Genomic DNA, 23723 nt, shown 5'->3' on the forward strand with positions numbered 1-23723 from the left:
CTGCCCGCTGCGTTGGAAAAGAAAAAGATACCTTTTCGTGAAATATTTTATAACTGCACGGACTCGTCTACCACACGCATCAGCACACTACTGTTGTGGCGGAATGGAGTGACAGTGTACACAGTAGTTCATTGATAAAACATCTGGGGTAGCTGTGTTAGGCTCATCAGCCTCTCCGAAGGGGCCCCCGATCATATGTATAGTACTGTACCTGAGAGTCGGAAATATCGGCAGAAATGTCAGGAGCTTCACCTTGATTCCTGGCTACCTCTGCGAGCAGGAGCTGGTCAAAACCCACAAGCTGGCCAATTAGAAGCGGCCATTTTGCAGCCACCCCCAGCATAGCCCCTCCTCGCAAACCTGCCTCGAGGAGGGGTTTGTGTCAGGTGCAGAAGGTTTGCGTGGCACATCGCAGCCGACGCGGCAAGCTCTGCGTGCCGCGTTGCGCTGTGATAGGCAGCTGTTCTGGTCCTTTGGATCGAGATCGACCGATCCCATGCATGTCGCCGTCAGGTCATCTGCTACACGTACAGTACTCGTAGCTAGCTACTAGTGCTCATTGACTTCGAGTTCCGTGGCCAACCTTTTTCTCTTTTATTCCACTGCTAGCCACTCCCGAGAGGGTTTGTTCGGCCTGACTCGATTCGCATTCTCGCTTTGCTTTGTCCTACCGTGCACTTACCGTGCTATAACCACCCTTACCTTACCCTTACCCTCCCCCCGCGTTGCTTTGCGTTGCGTTGCAGTTCTGATCAGAACGGGGGACTGCGTCTTATGCTTCCGCCGTCGCCATCATGACGCGGACCGCGGTGTACTTCGCGGGCATGGCCGCTTTGATCGTGGGTAAGTTGGAATTTTGCTCCTTCGTGTCGATGAGTAATTGAATTGCCTCATGGTTGTTTTTCGATGCGATTTGGGCCGGAATGATGATAGGTTTCGCATGCCGTATTCGTACCTCTATCTTCTTCTCTCTTGACTGATACCACCATCATCCTCCCCCCTATCCCTGCGCCTGCTACAACCTTATACCTGGTTTTACGGATCTCCAGCAATGCCCTCAGCAATAGTAAACAACGCACTTACCAAGTCTTCCTCTTAGCCACCGGCATGACGATCGGCTCCATCGCAATGCCCAAATGGATCTCGTACAGCGTAACGGACCCCTCGGGCGACGCTGTCTATGACAGCATCGGGCTGCATCAGCGGTGCACGTCTGCGAACAAGACGTGCTCCCCCTTTCCCGAGGAGGGGCGCTGCGAAGGCGAGGGGCGATCTTTCTGTAACATGTGGCGCACCGCCGGGTTCCTCATGAATTTTGTGGCCATCGTCGAGCTGGCCGCCATCGCCGGCTTCATCGTCATTGGGTCGGGCGGCAAGGTCAAGCGCCAAGACGGCTGGAAGGTGTTGGGGTCGATGTCAGTCGTCGTGGCGGTCGTTCAGTTCGCGACCATGGCTGTAGTGGTGGGTGTCCTATGCGGTGTTTTTGAGGAGCGGGATCTAGCTGACATTACGCAGGCATATATGTTTGATCATGATGACCTCTTTCTGGTCCCCGGATATCGACTGGGCTCGGCGTGGTATATATGCATGTTTAGCGCGGCTATTGCTCTGCTGTGCGCGTTCGGGCTGGCTATCTCAGCATATGTGCTACCTCCTGAGGATGGATACCAGTTCTTGAACGATCCTAGTAGGGTCTGAGGTGATTGTATGAGCCTGGGAGGCTTGTGTTGTTTCTAAGCGTACGTCTCATAGGCGATTTGTCCGTCGGCCTATGGGCTGGCGTTGGCGGGATGCAGTTTCGTGATGTATAATATAGATGATGTCGTGGGTGCGGTTTATAGAAGGCAACCCAGGAACAATCTTACGCATCTACGCGTCAAGACGATGAAGTGTTGTTACGTCGGTAGAAGTGCAGCTAGGAGCGGAATTGGTGTGCTGTCTGCACTCTTCTGAACCTTGGAACACAAACCAGCATTACTCGGGAGACTCGGAGCATTCCCCGCGGGGACCACTATGTTACGGCTGGGGGTTGACCATTGCTCTGCAACCCAGCCCGCCGACCCCGACAAGGCTGCGACAAGGACACAATTCAGCATCCAAATCAGCAGCGGACAGGTACCGGCCAGCTAAACTCCAAGTACGGCCGGAATGCGGGGCTCACGATCGGGAAGCTCAACGGGATGAGAACAGCAACTACGAGCACCAACACGATCAATCCCGGTAAATGCCTTACGCGGCCCGAACTTATAACACGAGACCCGACTCTACCATTCCGTATAGAGCGGACAGCTGTTTCCGAAACCCACAGGACCGGCTCGTCACTTACCCCGTCAAACCTGACGGTAGACAGTAAGTGTTATCCTTGTCTTCAGATTTAGGCTTGTGGACTGCGAGGTAGGCGAAAACATGGACTGCCATTATATTGCGGTATTTTGAGCTGACACCTTTCAGACTTGCAGAACTTCTCCTCAGGGCGGGCAACTACGTTTACCGCCAACCTACCCTCTTCTCCCTGTACCTTCCACGACCGATCCCCATCCGTAAACCGATCGCCGGACGCAGTATGCGTCTAATCAACGTCAAGACCTCAAAGTTCGAAGAGTTCCCCGAACATGGGGCTCCCCGTTACGCCATTCTATCACATACTTGAGGCAGCGGCGTCGAAGAGCTTGCTTTCAGCGATATTAAAGGGGGGATAACCAACAAGCCTGGCGTTGGGTCAGTCAAGCTGCAGGGATGCCGTCAGCAAGCCATGAAAGATGACATCGGCTATATCTGGATTGATACCTGCTGCATCGACAAAACGAATCTGGTAGAGCTTAGCGAAGCTATCAACTCCATGTTTAGATGGTACCAACGCGCCTCAGTCTGCTACGCCTATCTGTCCGACGTTCCGGGCAGCCAGGATCCCCGAGAGCAAGGATCCAAGTTCTGGACAAGCCGCTGGTTCCGCAGAGGGTGGACCTTGCAAGAACTCCTCGCACCTAGACGCTTAGTCTTCTACAGCTCAGACTGGCACCGCCTAGGGACCAAGGTGCAATTGCGTACCGCCGTTGAGCAGATCACAAGCATCCCCAAGCGGTTCTTAACGGGCAGTGGTGATATACAGTTCGCAAGCGTTGCGCAGCGCATGTCTTGGGCCGCCCCAAGACAAACAACGAGGCCGGAGGATCTTGCGTATTGTCTCCTAGGTCTCTTCGGCATAGCAATGCCGATGATATACGGGGAGGGCGGAGATCGTGCTTTCTTCCGGTTGCAGGAGCAGATTATGAAGAACACAAGTGATCATTCCATCTTAGCCTGTGGCCTTGGTGAATCCGCCAGCGATTCGGCTCCATCTCACGGCGGGGGGGTTTCTTGCAACCACCCCATCCGACTTTGCGCATTCTGGGCATATCGTCCCCCGAGATCAACGTACCGCCTATCTCGACCTGCTGGAAATTTCTGGGGGTAGCCTTCGTGTCTCCTTATCATTACTCGCCACTTCTGCCGAGACGATTGGCCTGCTTAACTGCGGGCCAGAGGGAAACACCCAACAAGCGGTGGCGATTCCTCTTACGAGAGTGGCATTGGGGGGATCCCATGAGTATACCAGATCAAGGGGACGCCGCTCGGTGCTACGGCCGACTACCTTTGATGCTCCACGCGGGCTTATCTATGTTAAAAACGACAATAGAGCCGATGCGCAAATCGTGTGTCAACGGGGCTGGAAGTATGATGATGGCGAGTTCGCCGATGTTGACCTAGAGTTGATTGATGTGGTTCCCCGGTCCACCTGGCACGAAGAGCAATCCCTCATTCTACCGACGACCGAATCTGACGGTAACACCGTATCTCCAACACTGGTTCGGCTACGCCACGACAAAGAAGGTTCACCAGACTTCATCGTATTACTCGAGTTTAAGCAGCAGGATGGCAACATCAACACCCACCACTGCGTTGCGATCTGCTGTAGAGACACCCCATCAGAAGAGCTAGCCGGAAAGCTTCCGCGTGTGATGCAGATGGCGTCCGGGAGGGGAAACGCCAGCAATGGATTTCTCAACCTGCAACTAGTATCGTCGCCCGGTGGCGGACGGTCAATGTTCGCCATCAGACCGGAAAGATTGCTTTACCCGCCCGACGTCACCGTTGATGTAACGGTCAAGGACTATACACTCAAGGTTCAGTCGGTCGCTCCCGACGACAGGAGCATCCAGCTTGGGGATCCTGCTACCGGCCAGGTACAGTGGATGCTCAAAGGCCATACTGCCTGGGTTCTGTCAGTCGCCTTCTCGAATGACTCCAAACTGCTAGCATCAGCATCCGCCGACAACACTATCCGGCTTTCAAATCCAGCCACTGGCCGGGTACAGCGGGTACTCAGAGGCCACACAGATAGGGTTTGGTCAGTTGCTTTCTCGCACGACTCTAAGCTGCTAGCATCAGCATCCGAAGACAAGACTATCCGGCTCTGGAATCCGGCTACCGGCCGGGTACAGCGGATCCTCAAAGGCCATACAGACGGGGTTTGGTCAGTCGCTTTCTCGCGCGAATCAAAACTCCTAGTATCGGCATCCCAAGATATGACTTTCCGGCTCTGGAATCCGGTTGCCGGCGAGTTAATGCACACGTTCAAGGAACAGCCAAGCTGGCCTCTGTCATTCGTGCGGACGCAAAAGGGCTACATAAGAGGGGCTCTGTCAGTTGCCTTCTCACACGACTCCCAGCTGATAGCATTAGCATCCGACAACGGGACTATCCGACTCTGGGAGCTGGCTTGTCGGCAGGTAAAGCGGACACTCAAGAACCATACAGGCGCAGTTCGGTCAGTCGCCTTCTCGCACGACTCCAAACTGCTAGCATCGGCATCGGAAGACATGACTATCCGGTTCTGGGATCCAGCTACCGGCCAGGTACAGCGGATACTCGAGGGCCACACAGGCTGGGTTCAGTCAGTCGCCTTCTCGTACGACTCGAGACTACTAGCATCAGCATCCGACGACGGGACTATCCGGCTTTGGTGTCCAGCCACCGGCCAGGTACTGCAGACGCTCGACCGCATAGGCCGGATTCGCTCAGTCGCCTTCTCACACGACGCTAAGCTGCTAGCGTCAGCATCCGAAGACGGGACCATCCAGCTCTGGGCACAAAGGGTGAAACGTTGAATTAATGGCTAGAACTAGCCTTGAGCTTATTTCCTCCCATAGCGTGTCACGGCGAGGGGTCGTGGATAGGGGGCTAAATGCAACAAATGGTATCTGTCGACCTATGACGATGGTACGTAGTATACTAGAAGTCGGATCGTGTCTCGTTGCAAAGAAGCCAGCTGATGACGACCGGGTGGGCCCACGGGACGAACCAAAGGTGTTCGCCCGTTGATGATTCGGCTTAGGTAATACTAGTATCCATATAGAGTGCTGACACTAGTATCGCCAGGCTGTTTGGCTCCAACTCCGGTTTCCAGTTCGACGGGACGGGGATCGGGCTGTGGGGATGCTGCAGGGTGAAATTGGCCGGCCAAATTCTGTCAACAAAGCGGCACTTGGCGTGCCCTGCAGAGCCCTGCAGAGCCCTGCATTGCAGCCGCTAACACGCCCAATCGCCGACTCGAGTCCGTCTCGTTCACTTGCAGAAACTCCAGCGCCTCTTGCTCTTTTCGTCGCTCCATCCCTTCATTTCTTTTCTCCTTCACCGCCCAACCATTGGCCATTCGGTCGCCAACGCCGTCACCCTGGGGCGATCGCCTTTCGTTTCTTGAATACGGATACTAGTATTCCGTAGTTGGATCAGCCTTCAGGATCTAGCGCTCAACCCCCCCCCCCCCCTGCGCGGGTTCTTTTGGCGGCAACACAAGGATAAAAGGCTGCGTCCACGTCGCGTCTTTTCGTTGTCAAGATGTCTGGCAGATATTCTCTACGCCAGACTCCAAGGTAAGTTAAACTCCGGCCTCGGATGATCGCGTCCCTCGCGCCAACATCTCAACTCCCCTCGCGCTATATTCAAGCTTCCTCCTCCACCGCCCTGTCACCTGGCATCCCCAGGACCACAGAGATTCTCTCGCACCAATTCCTCTGCCACACCCTCTCTAACCTTCGCCCAGGAAAAAGGAGCTGTTTGACGGCATGGTAGAGACCCCTGCCCGTCGAAGCATCCGTCGCAAGCCCCAGGTTCACGTCGAGTCCGACACCGAATCCGCCTCGGCCTCAGAAGCCATGGAGACCCGTTCGCTGCGTCAGCGCGGCGTCCCCAAGTTTGTCGAGCACATCGACGAGCTGACCCCGCCCGAGACCCCCGTGGACTCGGACGCAGCGCCGACCTCCGAGACCAAGCCCGCCAAGGCCAATGGCGAAGCGTCCAAAGATGCCGCGCACGACAAGCTGGTCGACGGCTGGCGGCCCGGCATGGATCACAGGATCGACCACTCGGGGCAGTACGAATTCGGCGGGCCGTGGTTCGTGTCGCTCATGATGGTCGGCTTCCCCATCCTGATGTGGTACATGTGGATCGGCGCGGTCTACTACGACGGCGGCTTACCCGTGCCCGCTCCGGACCAGAGCTGGGGCGACTTTGGCAAACACCTCGCCAACCTCGTCTACACGGGCGCCTTCCCGCACGCCAAGGCCTGGCTGATCTACTGGGTCTTCTTCGTCGCCGAGGGCGCCATGTACTGCCTGATGCCCGGCGTCTGGGCCTACGGCAAGCCCCTGCCCCACGAGGGCGGCAAGCAGCTCAAGTATTACTGCTCCGCCTACACGTCCTTCTACGCGACCATCGCCATCGTCGCCGCCCTGCATTTCTCGGGCGTGTTCCCGCTGTACACCATCATCGACGAGTTCGGCCCGCTGCTTACCGTCTCCATCCTGTCGGGCTGGCTGGTCGCCATCGTGGCCTACGCGTCGGCGCTCGCGCGGGGCGCCCAGCACCGCATGACGGGGAACCACGTCTACGACTTCTTCATGGGCGCCGAGCTGAACCCGCGCATGTTTGGCATCCTCGACTTCAAGATGTTCTTTGAGGTGCGCATCCCGTGGTTCATCCTGTTCCTGCTGTCATGCGGCGCCGCCGCACGCCAGTGGGAGCGGTACGGCTACGTGTCGGGCGAGGTCGCCTTCCTCGTCATGGCCCACTTCCTCTACGCCAACGCGACGAGCAAGGGCGAGGAGCTCATCGTGACGACGTGGGACATGTACTACGAGAAGTGGGGCTTCATGCTCATCTTCTGGAACCTCAGCGGCGTGCCCCTGTCGTACTGTCACTGCACCATCTACCTTGCCAGCCACGCGCCCGAGGAGTACCGGTGGAACCGCGTCGCCCTGGCCGCCCTCTACGTGAGCTACTTGTTCGTCTACTGGATCTGGGACAGCTGCAACAGCCAAAAGAACCGCTTCCGCGCCATGGAGCGCGGCACCCTCATCAAGCGCAACACGTTCCCCCAGGTGCCCTGGCAGACGATCCACAACCCCAAGATCATCGAGACGGGCCTGGGCGACAAGATCCTCGCCGACGGCTGGTACGGCCTCGCCCGCAAGATCCACTACACCTGTGACACGTACTTTGCCATCACCTGGGGCCTCATCACCGGCTTCAAGAGCCCCTTCCCCTGGTTCTACCCCGTTTTCTTCGCCACTATGATCGCCCACCGCGCCTGGCGTGACATTCACCGCTGCCGCGAAAAGTACGGCGACGCATGGAAGGAGTACGAGAGGCAGGTGCCGTATCTGTTTATTCCGGTAAGTTTGGATTTTCGTTTTGGGGAAACCACCCCCCCCAACCTTTACTGAAGTAAGCTGACTGAATTTGTTTATAGTACGTCATTTGAGCTACGCAATTGAGGAGGCGTGTACGGTGCATGGTGAAAGAATGAATGAGTGAAAAGAATAATGCGAAGAATAGGATGTAATAGATTTTGGACTAATTGGAAAAGGGGCGGGGGGTTGGACGGATGCTAGCTGGATGAACGGGAGGATGGAGGAGCCAAAAAGGGGATGAAACATATCATGCCTTGCCGTTGCAGTGCATACGGCAGTTATGGTATGATTGGAACTGGAGTGAATGGGGTTTTGTCTACTTAGGTACTTAAGGCGCTTACCTATAGCCCTAGGTCCTTGTTCACTGAGCATTCATAGTAGTGATTAATGTTAATGCTTCAACAATGTCCTCTCCTCATCCCCCGAAAGTATGTAAACGGAGAAAGTTCAACGACCCGAAATACAATGTCACTCGTCGGACGAGAGGGGTATTTGTAGAATGGGACTGGGAAAGGGTGAGCAAGGGAGAATGGAAAAGAAAAGAAAAGAGAAAAGAAAATGGAAAAAGAATCGATTCAATCGTCGACGGGAATTGAGCCCGACGTGGGGGTCGAACCCACAACCTTGAGATTTAACTTTTCACGGAGAATCCTTAAGAGTCTCACGCTCTACCGATTGAGCTAGCCGGGCGAGGCTAATTCGTTGTGCTGTTGTGGGAAGGGTGGGATGATTGAGTTTTTCTCGCTCGAGAAGTGGAGTTGATGGGATTTTTGTGTATGTATGGGTGTGTGTGTGTGGGATGGGCGACTTGATAAGATAAAGGAGGGTCGACAGGAGAGGAAGACGGTGGCTAGACCATTATAGAGCAGTGGTCCCAGTACGTGTGGATGGGTGGGTGGCGAGGAATTGGAAAGACATGCCATTTACGCATCTTAGAATAGGAATTGTAACCTGGTGAAGCACAACATAGGATGAATGGGTTAAGACAGGAAAAATCAAGTTGGGTCTCAGAAACATTAAGAATACGATACAGTCAAGCCCGGCTTTTTCCGTTCATAGACGATTGATCCCCAAAGCTACTCCCTTTATTTACCGAGACTGCTAGGCTCGGATCGAACCCCCGGATGCCTGATTGGGAGCCGGAGATTTCAGAACCAGGGGCCGTTTCAGAAAACCAACTGCCTAGAGGCGCAAAGTGACATCGGAATCCTCTACTACCCTAGCCAACGTACCTGTATCCCATGTTATCACGCTGACAATGCAACAACAGCTTCGAGGACGCCAATTGCAGTAGACACCTTTGCAACCTAGACTACAATCTTTGCCCCATCATCCGTCTATGACGAGAAAAAACCAACCCCGAGAGTGATGAGCAACCATAATGTGACAATAGTACATGCACGTCCCGCGAAGCCATTAACCGACCGTCCCATGATATGCGCCGCTCGCTCAACCCCCAATAATCGACTCCACCAGTTCCGTTATGCCAACCCGGCGTCCCCGGCCGCTATCCAGCACCCAGCGATGCAAGAGTGCGTGGGGCGGCTAGTATGTGTTTGTTCATGCCGTCTAGGGGTAGGGGCTTTGCCGATAGATACACCTTGCCGCTCCATACCCAGTCGGCGGTAGAGATATGCGTGCTTATGAGCAAGTGACGTTGAGCGTCGCCTTGGAGTTCATGAGCAGCGCAACGATCAAACCGTAAAGACCTAACACGCACGTTAGCGCGACAGCAGAGCATGTGGAAGCAACGTTAAACGCACCCAATACTTCGGCGAAAATGAGAATCAGAATCATGCCAACGAACAGCCTCGGTTGCTGAGCGGTACCACGGACACCGGCGTCACCGACAATACCAATGGCAAAACCGGCAGCCATACCCGCAAGACCGACAGCAAGACCAGCGCCGAGCTGAATGAAACCGGTGTAGAGCGCATAGCCATCTTGTGTGAGGCCGTCCGAAATCAGGACGGAGACGACGAGACCGTAGATACCAATGATACCAGCCATAATGACCGGAACGATGTCTAGAGAGCGAATTGCCGTCAGCGGACCGGCCACCTGTTCTTCAAGGGTCACAGAACATACTCTTGACGATGAGATCAGGCCGGAGAACACCCATGGCAGCGATGCCGACACCCGACTTGGCTGTGCCGTATGAGGCACCCAGGCAGGTGAAAACGATGGCTGCGGTGCAGCCCATGGCACCGAAGAAGGGCTGTCATCACGTCAGTATAGGTGCGCGAGTTGGGTTGGTCCCGGCGTTGAATAGGTCCCGGAGCAATGGTGAACCCCGAGATGATCGCCGTCGCTAACAAGACAACGGCTTCGCCGGAGCAGAGAGGGGACTGACCGCGTAAACAGGGCTGCAGGAAATGGCATCGTTAGCATTGTTAGCATTGCACACGTCTCAAGACCGTCAAGCAGAATATGCGCAAGGTGCAATGAAAGGGTCGGATCCAGGCGGGTGTAGCGCTGGCCGTTGGGATGGTTGGCAGACAGGAGAGAGCTCGGCGCGTGTTGAGGGGAAGGACGACAAGCCCGGGCTAGCGGCTTACCAGTAGTCGGTCATTTTGACGGCTTGGGCGCGAAGCTGCAGCAGTGGCTAATTAAGCAGATAATGGAATAATTTCGAAGACGATATGGTTTGTTGGGCGATGGTGCGGTGTGGAAAGCCGAAGGAAACGGGCGACCTGCAATGGCGTCGTTGATGGGTTGACGGAGTCGAGGTGTTTCCAGGTTGCAGGTTGGTTGGTTGGCTGTGCTGCGCCGGGCAGAGCTTTTGCTCGGCAACACCCCGGCAGAAACCAGCCACCATCCTTCGCCTTAGGTAAGCCGGACGCCGGTCGAACCTTAGCCCATTCTGCCAATGGCGACCGCCCAAAGTTTGCGAATTCGGCCATCCCAGCGCATTTTTTGCCTAGCGGAGAACGCTCGATCTATTTTTTTTGCGACCGCATCCTCCCACACCAAACCCCACGCAACCCCAGGGCGAGCAGACGCAGTGAACCCTGGTGACAAGACACAGCGGAAATACTCCATTGCCTCACCGACTGACCGACGCCGAAAATGTCTGCTCAGAACGAGTCCGCCGCGTGGCCCAAGGCCGAGGACCCTGCGCTGGTCCAGGAGCTCCTGGACTGCGTCCAGCAGGCGAGCCACTACAGGCAGCTCAAGAAGGGTGCCAACGAGGCCACCAAGTCGATCAACCGCGGCACGAGCGAGCTCGTCATCCTCGCCGCCGACACGCAGCCGCTGAGCATTGTGCTCCACATCCCGCTCATTAGCGAGGAGAAGAACGTGCCCTATGTCGTATGTGTTCCACTACCCACTCGGGGTGTGATTTCGGACGCGAGGCTAACATGTTTGCAGTACGTGCCCAGCAAGGTTGCTCTGGTTAGTGCCCTCCGGAATTCGACGCCATCGAAACCCGAAATGTCCGCCATGTACACATTCTAACTGTTTGAGCAGGGCCGTGCTTGCGGCGTCTCGAGGGCCGTCATCGCCGTTTCGCTCACCTCCAACGAGGCGTCGGACCTGAACTCGAAGATCCGCGCCCTGCGCGACAAGGTGGAGAGACTCGCCATGTAAGGCGGCTGCCGATGTCTGTAGGGGGAAGAGCTACATGAAGGATTGGGGAGCCGGCATTGTCAGGTCGAGAAATCGCCAGCATATGCCTGTTACTGGCTAGCTGCACAGGGGCGGAATTGGCGGCTGCTGAGTTCTCTCTAGTCTAGCACAGAATAATCCACCAATATGAAGAACGATCCATAACACAGCTTCTAATTCAGGGTTGGGGTTACTTCGGCCCCCTCATTCTCATTGCTCGGTTCTATCGCGGGACACTGCAGAGTGACGCGGGACGGTTGGATGCCCCACAACCCAAAGACATCATCGATGCCAAGTTGGGGGACCCGCCATCCCACGCCCAGGCCGGCATCAATCAGACAATTAGTGTTGGCCCGCACCCAGACCGATCTGCTCACTTCGCAATATCCCGAACATAACGCTTTGTCGTCAGTTCGTCTTGCCCCTTCTAAGGCCATATCTCGTAAAGGCACCGTCGCTAAGCCCGCTCCAAACCACCTTCAACAGCAAGCACCTCATATTCCTATACCTAGTGGTGCTCTTCTACCTTATATGAGACTGAGCGAGTGAGAGGCCGTACGCACAGAAGTCAAGACATGCCGGGCCTGGCGCGCAAGGTAATCATTTGCGCAGCCGTCGACGGGCTGGTGCTACATCCGCTCAACTCGCGGAAAGATCAGTCGCATCAACGGACCTCTTCCTCTCCGATCGCCCCGATCAGGATCAAGTACGGCGATGCCTCCATCTCAGCCATCCCCCGGGACGCAGCGCCCGATCCCTTGTCTCTGCCGCCCAACTCATCGTTTGAAGCGTTCGGAATCGTCGGTATGTCGCAATCCATCATGCGTTCTTAATCCCCAGCCGTATCAAGACTATGTACATATATGATTCTATTTGTCGGACATTTATACAACCCCTCCCCCTTCTGAAATGCAAAGCAGCTTACACACAGACCCTCCCAAACAAAACCAGGCCTCGTAACCGTCTTTCGATACAGCTACCTCATCTCCATCACGCGCCGCCAACAAGTCGCCCAGATCCGCGGCCTGCCGGTGTACGTCGTCACCGAGGTCGCCCTGACGCCCTGCACGTCGCAGCAGGACGCGGCGCAAGCCATCGCCGCCACGGCGGCCACTCTGAGCAGCGCCCGGGAAGAGCAGGACACCGACGCGGCTTCCACCGCCTCCTCCGCCGCCGGCAGCGGGGATGAGGGCACCTCCCCCGAACCCGAATCGGGCGCGGCTAGGGACGAGGCCGTGGACGAGGACGACGACGACCCCGCGACTGACGTCGAAGGGCAATGGCCTGCTACTGCTGCTGCGGCGGCGGCCGCCGCTGCTACCGCCGAAGGTGCGGGCGGATCCGGGTCCGGGTCCGGGCCCGCGTCTAAGCGCAGCAGCATCGCACAGGATGTGATTAGGAAGCGGGGGAGTTATGGGCGGTTTGCGCAGCGCTGGTTTAGTCGGTCGGGATGGGCGATGGATCAGAAGCGGACGATGGGGCTGAGCGCCGAGGAGAGGGGCGTTGGCCCGGTCGCAGACGGGGCGGGGAGGGACAAGGGGGGGAAGTTTACCGTTCCGAGTGACGGCGGTGGGGAGGGGAAGGGAGAGGGGAACCAGGCGGCGATCAGTCTCCTGCCGAAGCTGTTGCGGACGAGCCAGATCCTGTTCGGGTCCAGCAGGACGTTCTTCTTCTCGTACGACTACGACATCACGCGGAGTATGGCTAATCCAAAGGTCCCCGAGACGGCGTCGATGCCCCTGCACGAGCATGCCGAGCCGATGTACTTCTGGAATAGGCACATCATGGAGCCGTTCATTGATGCCGGGGCAGACAGTCTGGCTCTGCCCCTGATGCAGGGGTTCGTGGGACAGCGGTCGTTCGTCGTGGACAGTCACCCGCCACAAGTCGATGACGAGGGTGCCGTAGGTTCGGTCGAGCTCAGTGACTTCGGCTCGTCCTGGGTCACCGAGAAGGAGAAGGCCACGGCCGAGATGCGCCCGACCGAGAAGAAGTTTGATATCACGATCATCTCGAGACGGTCGATTAAGCGTGCCGGCCTGCGGTACCTCCGCCGCGGTATCGACGAAGACGGCAATGTCGCAAACTCGGTTGAGTCGGAGCAGATCCTATCGCCCTCCGAGGCGACGTGGGATCCGGGATCCAAGGTGTACTCCTTTGTGCAGATTCGTGGCAGCTTCCCGCTCTTCTTCACGCAGTCGCCGTACTCGCTCAAACCAGCTCCAGTGCTTCGGCACTCGCCCGATGCAAACTTTGCGGCGCTCAAGAAACATTTCGATGGCTTGCGCCGTCGGTATGGTGGACTCCAAGTTGTCAACTTGGTCGAGAAGCACGGTGTCGAAGCGCCGATAGCCGAGCTGTACGAGCAGAGTATCCAGCGGCTCAACGAGGAGTCGAGCTCAGAAACGGAGAAGATTGGGTTTGAATGGTTTGACTTCCACGCCGTCTGCCGGGGGATGAAATTTGAGAATGTCTCGTTTCTCTTGCAGACCTTGGGCAGCACACTGGAAAGGTTTGGAAGCTCTGTGACTGTCGATGGGCGCGTCGTGGCTACGCAACAGGGCGTGCTGAGGACAAACTGCATGGACTGCCTAGACCGAACGAATGTCTGCCAGAGCTCGTTTGCCAAGTACATGCTGGATTTGCAGCTCAAAGAGCAGGGGTTTGATATGGAAGCGCAGCTGGACAAGGAGAACGCCTGGTTCAACACGCTATGGGCGGATAACGGCGATGCCATTTCCAAGCAGTATGCTTCTACGGGCGCGATGAAGGGTGATTACACACGGACAAGAAAGAGGAACTACCGAGGCGCACTGACTGACGCGGGTTTGTCCCTGACTCGGCTGTTCAACGGGTAAGTTGATGTCTGACAATGCATATTGGAGATGACGATTTACGCTAACGCCGGCTCAGCATGTTCAACGACTTCTTCCTCCAAGCCAGCATCGACTTCTTACTCGGCAATGTCACGTCCCTCGTGTTTGAGGAGTTCGAAGCCACCATGATGACCAAAGATCCGGCCGTGTCGATGCAGAACATGCGCCAGCAGGCCATCGAGCTGTGCCAGAAGCGCGTCATTGCTGACGAGGCCGAGGAGTTCATCGGCGGATGGACGCTCCTCACGCCGCGCGTACCCGACACAGTGCGGAGCGCGTCCCTCGAGGAGGCGGTGCTCTTGCTGACCGACGTGGCTCTGTACTTATGTAGGTTCGACTGGAACCTGGACAAGGTGTCGTCGTTTGAGCGGGTCGACCTGTCTCATATTCAAAAGATACGGTTCGGGACGTATATCACATCGACTATCTCACCCGCCCAGGTCGATGAGATGCGCAACGTAGGGTTGGTCATCGAGTACAAGCCCGGGCTCACCGATATTACCAGGGTCAACACGCGGTCGCTCTCTTCCATGTCCGGTACGCCCCAAGCTCATGGATCCGAGGAGGCTGCGAAGGAGGATGCCGAGTCCGCCCCGGCAACCTCAGGAATCGCTGGTTTTCTCTCTCGCCGTCCGCAGACCTCATCGCCACGCAAAATCGCGCTCAAAGCACTGTACAGCCAGACATCGGCGGCGGATCCGATGGCCAAGAGCAAGCAGGGTGAGCCGGGCGCCATTACGCGCCTTACTGAGATTCAGCAAGTGATGCTCATCACGGCCGAAATTGAGAGGTTGGTGATCCAAAACCAGCCTCGCCTTGCGGGTAAGAGCTCGGAGCAGGCCAACCTAATCGAGAAGGGCGAGATCATCTCGCTGGCCGAAGCCAAGCGCAACACAACCCTATTGGAACAGCTCGGGCATTCGATCAAGAAGTTGGTGTGGGCGTGATGCTGAGTGGACAGATGGGTGCTGTTTAGTTGTAGAGGACTAGCTCGTTAGACTAGGTGATAGAGCCAGATAGACACTTAATCTTCCTCGTCGAGACTCGCATCCTCAGCTTTGTACAGATGCATCTGGTAGCGCATGTTCTCAAGCTGGATCGGATAGTCCACCGCGTCTGGGCCAGCCAGCCGGAACCACACCGAGTCTTGCGACTCGAGTTTTGCCCACCGCCGCCCGTTGACGGGATCTCGCCTCGTCCCGAGCATGATCCGGTCCAGAAGCCACTGCATCGGGTACCGCTTGGCATCCTTCCCGACACTGGCCTCGGAGTAGCTCCCGGGGCTGTCTATGACAAGAAGCAACGACCCGATGGGAATAGAAGAGGTCAAGTCCAGCAGGAAGGCAGTTGTCTTGCCGATGCCGTTTGCTGTGAAGAGCTCGTTGAGGGTGAAGAACACTGTGACGAGCAGGGGCGAGTCTCCGAGTAGCGTGCGGAGACCCTCTTTACCAAAAGTCAGAGCGTCGTGCTGGAGGAAGGTGGAGGTGAGGCGCGATGGGGGCACCATGGCGGCGTTGGAGAGTTTTGCGGCTGAGCTAGCGTACTTGGATAATGGCGGGGGCGTGGTGAGGCCTGTGGTGAGCTGAGAGATGACGGTGGCCCAGGAGCCCGAATCGATGAGGATTATCGAGCCCGATAGGGAGGGGTATTGGCTGAGAAAGGCACCAAGCGCGACGAGCTCTGCTGCACCGCCGCCGATGGAGAGGAGTTTTAGTTCCTGTAGCGGTTGCGAGCCATCACCATTTTCACCATTTTCTGCGCTGTCGGCTTTGGTTTGTGATAGTACGAGCTTTAGCTGCTCTTTGATACTGCTGAGCACCGAGGCATAACACAACGCTCGTGTCGGACTCCATCGTGCGGCATACACTGCCAGATGCTCCCGGTCTCCAAAAGCCTTGGCAAAATCTCGCTCGAAAAGCGCCTGTTTCACCGACTGGAGCGTCGTGGTGAGGCTTGGCGAGGAGAGGACATCTTGGAAGGCATGACGGAACACATCCAATACACATTGTTGCTGCTTTCTGTCACCGTCTGATATCGACTGCCCCCGGTCTTGGTCATCCTTGACGTGATCGGATGGGACAGCTGCTTGAATACCGCCAGACGGTTTCTTCCTCTGAGTGTGGTTGTTGGCCTTGGCTCTTGCAGCACCGGATGGAGCTCCTTTCTTGCCGGCCATCCCGGCGTTTGTTTTGTTTTGATATTGCGGTTTCCGGTGGTCTAGCTTTTGAGCCTCATGTCGGCTGTGGAGGATCAAGGGTCCAGCAATCCGGAATTAGGCTGAATTCTGTTCTGCTCGAGCGGGATGGAACGATCCTGGCGTTCAATGTCCACCCTACCAGACAAATTTTTGGGCTTCATAATCCCCTGTACCCTAACCCTTATCGCGATGTAGAAAACAACCCCGCGCTCCTTTTCAGTTTCGTTTTGCCCAGAGCCCGAATATCGGCCGTACCCAAGGAGCTCTTGGGCTTGCTCCGGCACCGCAAAGACTGCCCATTAATATTCCGCGATGAATGAGTCGCGCTCTTCGGCAGCAACCCTGCCGGGTCTCTTGGAGGCAAAGGTGTGGCCAATGGCGCTCGTCGCCTCTGGCATATGACACGGCAGCTTCTGCCCCGCATCCCTTGAAACCGGTCGAGCTGCGGCAGGTAGAGAGACATCATTTTACATAGAGACTCAATTTTTGTGGCAATCGCCGGAGAAACTCTCAAAGAAAAGATGGCAATACGTACAGACCCACTACCAAGCTATCTTAGTAGTCAAGACAAAAAAGCCTCACCGATAGAGTACACCGATAGAGCATCCCAAAACGGCACAGTCGGTCCGCGGGGGAACACCTCGCCCTTGTCTGGCCGGGCGCCGGCATCATCACCGCGGAGATTCTGGGCGCTGACTGAGCGAAACGGCCAATTGACTAACAATCTGCTTGATCGACTTCCGCACGTTGGAGAGCGAGGGAGCACTTGAGTGGGTGATATCAATTGCAACGCATCTCCACGGCAGACGTTTCATTTGCTCGCCCCGTTCCAGCTGTCCCTGAGGACCCCTAGATAGCGGCTTGGTGGCACAGCCGATGGCGAACAGAGCAGTTAATGCTCGACGTCACAGAGCTCCGCTTTTGCTCCGGTATTAGGATCAGGATCAGCGTCCCTGGGGCGAACGAAGGGAAAACACACATCAGACGGGCCTGGCATGAACCGGCGAAGTTCTAGGGCGAGCCACCCAGCATCTCCACAGTGGCATTCATCCGGGCGAACCAAAAGTGCCCAGAAGAGCTCGCTGCTTCCCTCACACCTGAAGTGCTACCCCACTTTGTGTCAGAGGTCGTCGGGGCATCTCGACACCCCAACGCGGGTGGTTCCTGGTACATACATAAAACTAGCACCCCACCTCCTCGTCTCTCCCTGCTTAGGTTCTCTCTCTCGCATCTCCCGAGACCCTCCCGAACTGAAAGTCCTTCTTATCCACCTGATTCAGTACAGAGCATCGCGACCATGGGCTATACTGACGTAGACAAGCTCGCGATCAACACGATCCGTGTTCTGGCGGTGCGTTCCTGCCACCCCTCCCCCATCTCAACAGAAGCAGATCCCCGCCCCCGCCAAAAGCGGGCGCGTCTCTACCCCGCCATAACTCGTGAACAAGAGCCCCTCGCGCCTCAATCCCACGATACTGCGCCCGGATAGGAGGAACAAGATGCACAGTCGCTCACAAGTCTCGTCATCCAGGCCGATGCTACATTCCACGCCAACTCGGGTCACCCAGGTGCCCCCATGTAAGCGTCTCCGTGACAGCTGTGTTGGCCGACGATCCCAGTCTAAGGTTGCTAACTCGCGAATCTAGGGGCATGGCACCCGTCGCCCACGTTCTCTTCAATAGATTTATGAGGTTCAACCCCAAGAACCCCAAGTGGATCAACCGGGATCGTTTTGTGCTCTCGTAAGTCTCCGGCGCAAAACCTAGAGTTACCCGGGCATGCTTTGATAAGGCTGCTAACCTGAATTGCTTATCTAGCAACGGCCACGGCTGCATGCTCCAATATGCTCTACTCCATCTCTACGGCTATGCCGTCTCCATGGATGACCTGAAGGCCTTCCGAGTAGGTTCAGGTGAACCCCCCTTTGAGTGAGATGTGCCCTGACAATATTCCCTTGCGCAGACTGTTGACAGCATCACTCCCGGCCACCCCGAGTCTCACGACACTCCCGGCGTCGAGGTCACCACCGGCCCGCTGGGTCAAGGTATCAGCAATGCCGTCGGCCTTGCCCTTGCCCAAGCGCACACGAGCGCTGTTTTCAACAAGCCCGGGTACGATCTGATTGACAACTACACATACTGCTTCCTGGGCGACGGCTGCCTGATGGAGGGCGTCTCATCAGAGGCCTGCTCTCTAGCCGGCCATCTCCAGCTCGGCAACCTCATCGCCATCTGGGATGACAACCATATCACCATTGACGGTGACACCAACCAGGCTTTCACTGAGGACGTTTGCAAGCGGTACGAGTCCTACGGCTGGCACGTCCTGACGGTTGAGGATGGCGACCACGACCTCGCTGGCATCGAGGCCGCCATTAAGAAGGCCCAGGAGGTCAAGGACAAGCCTACGCTCATCCAGCTCAAGACCATCATTGGTTTCGGCTCCAAGCAGCAAGGCACTCACGGCGTCCACGGCTCGCCGCTCAAGGCCGACGACATCAAGCAGCTGAAGGAGAAGTTCGGTTTCAACCCCGAGCAGAGCTTTGTTGTACCTCAGGAGGTGTACGACCTCTGCCACAAGACGTCCGCCGCCGGGGCCGCCAAGGAGGAGGAATGGAACAAGCTGTTCGCCAAGTACGGCGAGCAGTACAAGGCTGAGCACGATGACCTCATCCGCCGCCAGAAGGGTGACCTCCCGGAGGGCTGGGAGAAGCACCTCCCCACATACACTCCCGCTGACGCGGCTGTTGCTTCAAGAAAGCTTTCCGAGACGGTTATCAACAAGATCTTCGACGTTATTCCTGAACTTATCGGAGGCTCAGCCGACTTGACGGGTTCCAACTTGACAAGATGGAAGGGCGCCATCGACTTCCAGCCCCCTTCGACTGGCCTCGGAGACTATGCTGGCCGGTATATCCGCTTCGGTGTCCGTGAGCACGGCATGGGTGCCATTCTCAATGGTATGGCGGCTTACGGCACGGTTCTGCCTTACGGTGGTACTTTCCTCAACTTCGTCTCATATGCTGCTGGCGCCGTGCGGCTGTCTGCTCTCTCTCAGGAGCGCGTCATTTGGGTCGCCACGCACGACTCGATCGGTCTCGGCGAGGACGGCCCTACTCACCAGCCGATCGAGACGCTGGCCCACTTCCGTGCTCTGCCTAACTGCATGGTATGGCGGCCGGCCGACGGCAACGAGACGAGTGCCGCTTATTATATCGCTCTGGTTTCGAAGCATACCCCCAGCATCATCGCGCTCTCGCGCCAGAACCTGCCGCAGCTGGAGGGCTCTGTCATCGACAAGGCAATCAAGGGTGGCTATGTCCTCCACGAGCAAGAGGGTGCGGACATCACGCTGGTGTCAACGGGCTCCGAGGTGTGCATCTGCATCGACGCCGTGAAGGAGCTGGCTGAGAAGCACAACCTCAAGGCCCGCGTCGTCTCGATGCCCTGCTTCGAGGTCTTTGACACTCAGCCCAAGGAATACCGCCTCAGCGTCCTTCCCGACGGCATCCCATCTCTGTCTGTTGAGGTCATGAGCACCATGGGCTGGGAGAGGTATACTCACGAGCAGTTTGGCCTCAACCGCTTCGGCGCCTCGGGCGCCTACAAGGACGTTTACAAGGCAAGTTATCCCGGCCCTGCCAGCTGTCTTTTGTCTGCTAACGCGACTGCTTGAAACAGAAGTTCGAGTTCACACCCGAGGGCGTTGCCAAGCGAGCTGTGGCAACCGTTAACTTCTGGAAGGACGTGCCGAACATCCGGTCTCCTATCAACCGCGCCTTCCAGCAAATCATCTAGGCAGGTGAGGACGGGAGGGGGACAAGTCCACCAGGATACGGCAACAATTGGGAGGTGAAGCGATGGCTAATTGAGACTTCGCTCAAAAGGAGAAAAGACGCTATCCGATGAAATGGCCATCGGAGGTGTATTCTGACGGGACTCGTCAGAAATATCAGGGATTATGACCATCTTTTTTGATGATATTTGAAGCAAAATAGACCGCTTTGCGCCGTTGACGTCTCGCATTGTTCCGCACCGTGTTCATGCTGCTATCCTATTGTTTACCGCACTGGATCCGGCTTGGGCGAAGCTGGCAACAACCTGTAGTTGGCCGCCTGGGTCGCCGAGGATCGTCTTTCATCCCGGCCCCGGCTATCCCAATGCCGCGCCGCTCATAAGCTCACTGGTTAGGAGGCAGGCCCGCGCACGGCCTGGCGGGCTTTTGGGCGTGTTTGCCAATCCCGCAAAACTCATTTGTTTGGGTTTCGCTAAAAATAGGCTCCCATGGTGCCCCAAGGTTGGCAGAGGAGAGCAACAACAAAATGGGTCGCCAACATCTCAGAGGAAATGATGTCGTTGCGGGCTTGCAGCAGATGCACCCCTGCAGCCTAACAGGGGTTAGGTGGAGCACAGGGCACATATTCTGCGGGGCGTTGGGCACCCCTGTCGGCCCTGCCGCATGGCTGCTCGGAACTGCCACCTTCGCATTGCGGCTCGCTGACTGTTTGTTGGAAAGGGAGCAACAACACCACAAGCTAGCAGCTATCAATTCAGTAGACGATCAAGCGGCCGACTAACCATACCGGGCGCTTGGTCCGCGTGCTTGTACATTTGAATTGTGCATACCAACATCAACCCCCCCAATCTTACAGGCTTCAGCACAATACACCCCCACCATGGATGAAGACAAGCTCAAGGCCGAGAAGGTTGCCGCGGCCAAGAAGAGGGTATGTCTTTGCCCACCGTCCCGGACGAGCGTGTCGTACTGACAGTGGCGCCGCGATGAACAGCTTGAGCAAATGAAAAAGGCAAAAGCCAAAAAGGCCGGCGGCAGCACCAGCAGCAGCACCACCACCAAGAAGGGCGATGACCCCGCCACTGCCACTGCTGCTGCTGCTGCTACCCCTCCAACCGAAGCAGCAACAGCAGCGTCCCCTACCACAGCAGCCCCGCCGCAAGAGAGCCCCAGCCAACAACAACAGCAGCAGCAATCGACCGAGGCATTCCCCCCGGCCCCGACCACCGCCGCCGAGGATGTCCCCGCCTCCACCTCCTCCCCGCCGCCACCGACCGTATCGGCCCGATCCACCCCGTCGCTGGCGCAGCAGTCCAAAGCCCGCTCGACCTCGTTCCGGCAGGGGTCCGTGTCGCTGTCGAGCGGCGGCCCGCTATCACCCACGGCCGCGACGGGACTGGGGCTGTTCAGCCCCGGCGAGGGCGAGACGGCGCCGGACATTTACCGCAAGCACGTGCTGCGGATCGAGGAGCTGGAGAGGGAGAATAAGAACCTCGCGAGGGAGCTGAAGGACGCGGAGAGGCGGTGGGAGAGGGCCGAGGGGGAGTTAGTGGGCTTGAGAGAGGGCGAGGCGGGGGAGGGGGAGGGGGAAGGGGTGGTGAGTTATTCCTTTTTTTTTTTTTCTTTCTTTTTTTTTTCTTCCCCTTGCTTCGCTCCCTTTGCTGAGGATGGTGGGGTGATGGAGTATGTGCTGACGGGAGGATTTTTATTTGGATATATTTACAGAAGAACGAGCTTGCCGCGCTGCAGAGGCAAAACGCGATGCTGCAGGCCCAGCTAGCGCGCGCGGCGGGGAGCGGCGGCGGGAGGCATGGTTCCTCGCCGTCGCTGTCCATGTCGGCGCCCCCTGCTGTCGTCGAGCTGGAGGCGCAGCTGCGGAGCAAGGCGGCGACGATCGAGACGATGGAGCTGGAGATGTCGAGGCTGCGCGCGCAGGTCGAGAGGTTGTCGGTCTCGGCGTCGACGCCGTCGGAGCAGATCGCTGCGCTGGAGGAGAAGCTTGCCCGCGCGGACAAGGCGGCGGGCTTGGCGCAGCGGGAGCTGCATGACTTGAAGGTGCAGCTGGAGAGCGTGTCCAAGAAGGCGGTCAAGGAGGGGTCGGAACGGGCGTCGGCCGAGACGAAGCTGCGTTCGTTGGAAAGGGAGTTGGCCGAGGTTAGTGGGGTGAGGGATGAGTTGACTAAGAAGGTCGAGGCGTTGGAGAAGAAGGTCACTACGCTTACCACCCTGCACAAGGAGCAGGATGGGCGGACGCAGGCGCTGAGGAAGGATAAGGAACGTGCCGAGAAGGAGGTTGCGCAGCTAAAGGAGAAGGTGGAGCGGGTGGAAGCCGAGAACCTGAGGCTGAGGAAAAAGGATGCCGCTGAGGGCGGCGGAGATGATGAGGGCGTAGATGAGCTGGAGGATGAGGAGCGGCAGCGGCTGGAGAGTAGGGTTAGGGAGCTGGAGGCGGAGAACACCGACCTCCGGAGGGGTATTTGGCACGAGCGGAGGAAGGAGATGCAAGTCGGACCCGATGAGGCGACGGCTGCCGCCGGGCGGTTCGAGACGGTAGATCTCGGCTCGGGTGTGACGTCGCCGTCCAGCAGGAAAGCTGCTGGTGGGCTGGGTGACTTCTTCACCAGCGGGTTGAATGTCCTTACGGGCGCTACCGGAGGCGGTCATGCGCAGCACGACGATTTGCTTGAAGATGAGGACATGGAGTTTGACGAGGAGGCGTTCCGCCGGGCGCAAGAGGAGGAGCAGAAGAAGCGGCTCGAGCGGATCAAGGAGATTAAGCGGTCCCTCAAGAACTGGGAGGGCTGGAGGCTCGACCTAGTCGACAACCGGAGGGGCGGCGGCGAGGGCATCGGGGAGATTTTTGAGATCTGAGTGCTGGCAGGGTACCGCGACTGCAGATGTAACGATAGCAGGATGATGCTGGTCCGTAAGGATAGGAGATGGATTCATCTCCTCTTGCTTGGTTATCCTTTCCGCGCTGGCTCGCTTTACCACACTGATGTTCCGAGTCGGAACTCGAATTATAACCCTGCCACGCCATGTATTCTTGAATTTCTAGGCGGTTTCTGCCTGCTCATGCTTTGTTGCTCCCCGGTAACTCATCAGCTTCCTTCCACTAAAGTTGTTTTGCTTTTCTGGAATCTATTTTCTCCACGTCTGCCTACCTACTTCTTCCCCATCTACTTCCTTCAACGCATTTTCTCCTATCGATTTCTTCTCATCCACTTCCTGCCAACTTCCACACATCTGGGTCGCTCTTCTCATTTACCTCACCTGGTGAGTGGATAGAGAAGGGATTCTTAAGAACCACGTCGGTCGCCCACCGGGTCTTCGCTACAGTTCCGAATCCTCTGCTTACTCAATCACTGCTTTTCTGCTTCCTTGAAGTTTATTCCCTACTTGCCTTCCTCCCAAAGCAGGTCGGCCCAACTGAATTCCTACTTTCCCCCTTTCCGCACAACGGCGTTGAGGCGATCTCAATAGCATACGAAAGCAACAAACTGCAAGTAGCGCCTC

General features: G+C 57.0%; 8 protein-coding genes and 1 non-coding gene across 9 annotated transcripts; 6 read left to right on the forward strand and 3 right to left on the reverse strand.

Moving 5' to 3' along the window:
• Positions 1-794: 794 nt before the first annotated feature.
• MFIFM68171_04267 (uncharacterized protein) lies at positions 795-1698 on the forward strand (the record flags this gene model as incomplete). The annotated part of the gene is made up of 3 exons (XM_071059687.1): positions 795-843; positions 1100-1461; positions 1516-1698. The coding sequence occupies 3 exons, from the start codon at positions 795-797 to the stop codon at positions 1696-1698; spliced, it is 594 nt and encodes a 197-aa protein (XP_070915788.1).
• A 4179-nt stretch (positions 1699-5877) lies between these two features.
• On the forward strand, positions 5878-7801 carry ERG4 (C-24(28) sterol reductase; the record flags this gene model as incomplete). The annotated part of the gene is made up of 3 exons (XM_071059688.1): positions 5878-5912; positions 6083-7712; positions 7790-7801. The coding sequence occupies 3 exons, from the start codon at positions 5878-5880 to the stop codon at positions 7799-7801; spliced, it is 1677 nt and encodes a 558-aa protein (XP_070915789.1).
• A 524-nt stretch (positions 7802-8325) lies between these two features.
• MFIFM68171_t60 lies at positions 8326-8420 on the reverse strand. Its single transcript has 2 exons — positions 8384-8420; positions 8326-8361 (listed from the first exon to the last, which is right to left on the reverse strand). It is a non-coding gene; the product is annotated as a tRNA-Lys (tRNA).
• Positions 8421-9371: 951 nt separating this feature from the next.
• CUP5 (vacuolar ATPase V0 domain subunit c) lies at positions 9372-10302 on the reverse strand (the record flags this gene model as incomplete). Its single annotated transcript, XM_071059689.1, has 5 exons — positions 9372-9439; positions 9494-9757; positions 9819-9948; positions 10084-10096; positions 10289-10302. 5 exons carry the CDS (start codon positions 10300-10302, stop codon positions 9372-9374), a joined length of 489 nt encoding a protein of 162 aa, XP_070915790.1.
• Positions 10303-10799: 497 nt separating this feature from the next.
• SNU13 (RNA binding protein snu13) lies at positions 10800-11321 on the forward strand (the record flags this gene model as incomplete). Its single annotated transcript, XM_071059690.1, has 3 exons — positions 10800-11042; positions 11103-11126; positions 11202-11321. The coding sequence occupies 3 exons, from the start codon at positions 10800-10802 to the stop codon at positions 11319-11321; spliced, it is 387 nt and encodes a 128-aa protein (XP_070915791.1).
• A 593-nt stretch (positions 11322-11914) lies between these two features.
• MFIFM68171_04271 (uncharacterized protein) lies at positions 11915-15162 on the forward strand (the record flags this gene model as incomplete). Its single annotated transcript, XM_071059691.1, has 3 exons — positions 11915-12143; positions 12291-14193; positions 14253-15162. The coding sequence occupies 3 exons, from the start codon at positions 11915-11917 to the stop codon at positions 15160-15162; spliced, it is 3042 nt and encodes a 1013-aa protein (XP_070915792.1).
• Positions 15163-15239: 77 nt separating this feature from the next.
• MFIFM68171_04272 (uncharacterized protein) lies at positions 15240-16391 on the reverse strand (the record flags this gene model as incomplete). Its single annotated transcript, XM_071059692.1, has 1 exon — positions 15240-16391. The coding sequence occupies one exon, from the start codon at positions 16389-16391 to the stop codon at positions 15240-15242; it is 1152 nt and encodes a 383-aa protein (XP_070915793.1).
• Positions 16392-17709: 1318 nt separating this feature from the next.
• On the forward strand, positions 17710-20209 carry TKL1 (Transketolase; the record flags this gene model as incomplete). The annotated part of the gene is made up of 6 exons (XM_071059693.1): positions 17710-17763; positions 17944-17990; positions 18059-18154; positions 18230-18314; positions 18375-20033; positions 20093-20209. 6 exons carry the CDS (start codon positions 17710-17712, stop codon positions 20207-20209), a joined length of 2058 nt encoding a protein of 685 aa, XP_070915794.1.
• An 878-nt stretch (positions 20210-21087) lies between these two features.
• On the forward strand, positions 21088-23078 carry MFIFM68171_04274 (uncharacterized protein; the record flags this gene model as incomplete). The annotated part of the gene is made up of 3 exons (XM_071059694.1): positions 21088-21138; positions 21202-21804; positions 21933-23078. 3 exons carry the CDS (start codon positions 21088-21090, stop codon positions 23076-23078), a joined length of 1800 nt encoding a protein of 599 aa, XP_070915795.1.
• Positions 23079-23723: the final 645 nt, after the last annotated feature.

This window comes from Madurella fahalii, assembly GCF_045866475.1.
Source record: "Madurella fahalii IFM 68171 DNA, scaffold_2, whole genome shotgun sequence".
Classification (NCBI taxonomy): Eukaryota; Fungi; Ascomycota; class Sordariomycetes; order Sordariales; genus Madurella; species Madurella fahalii.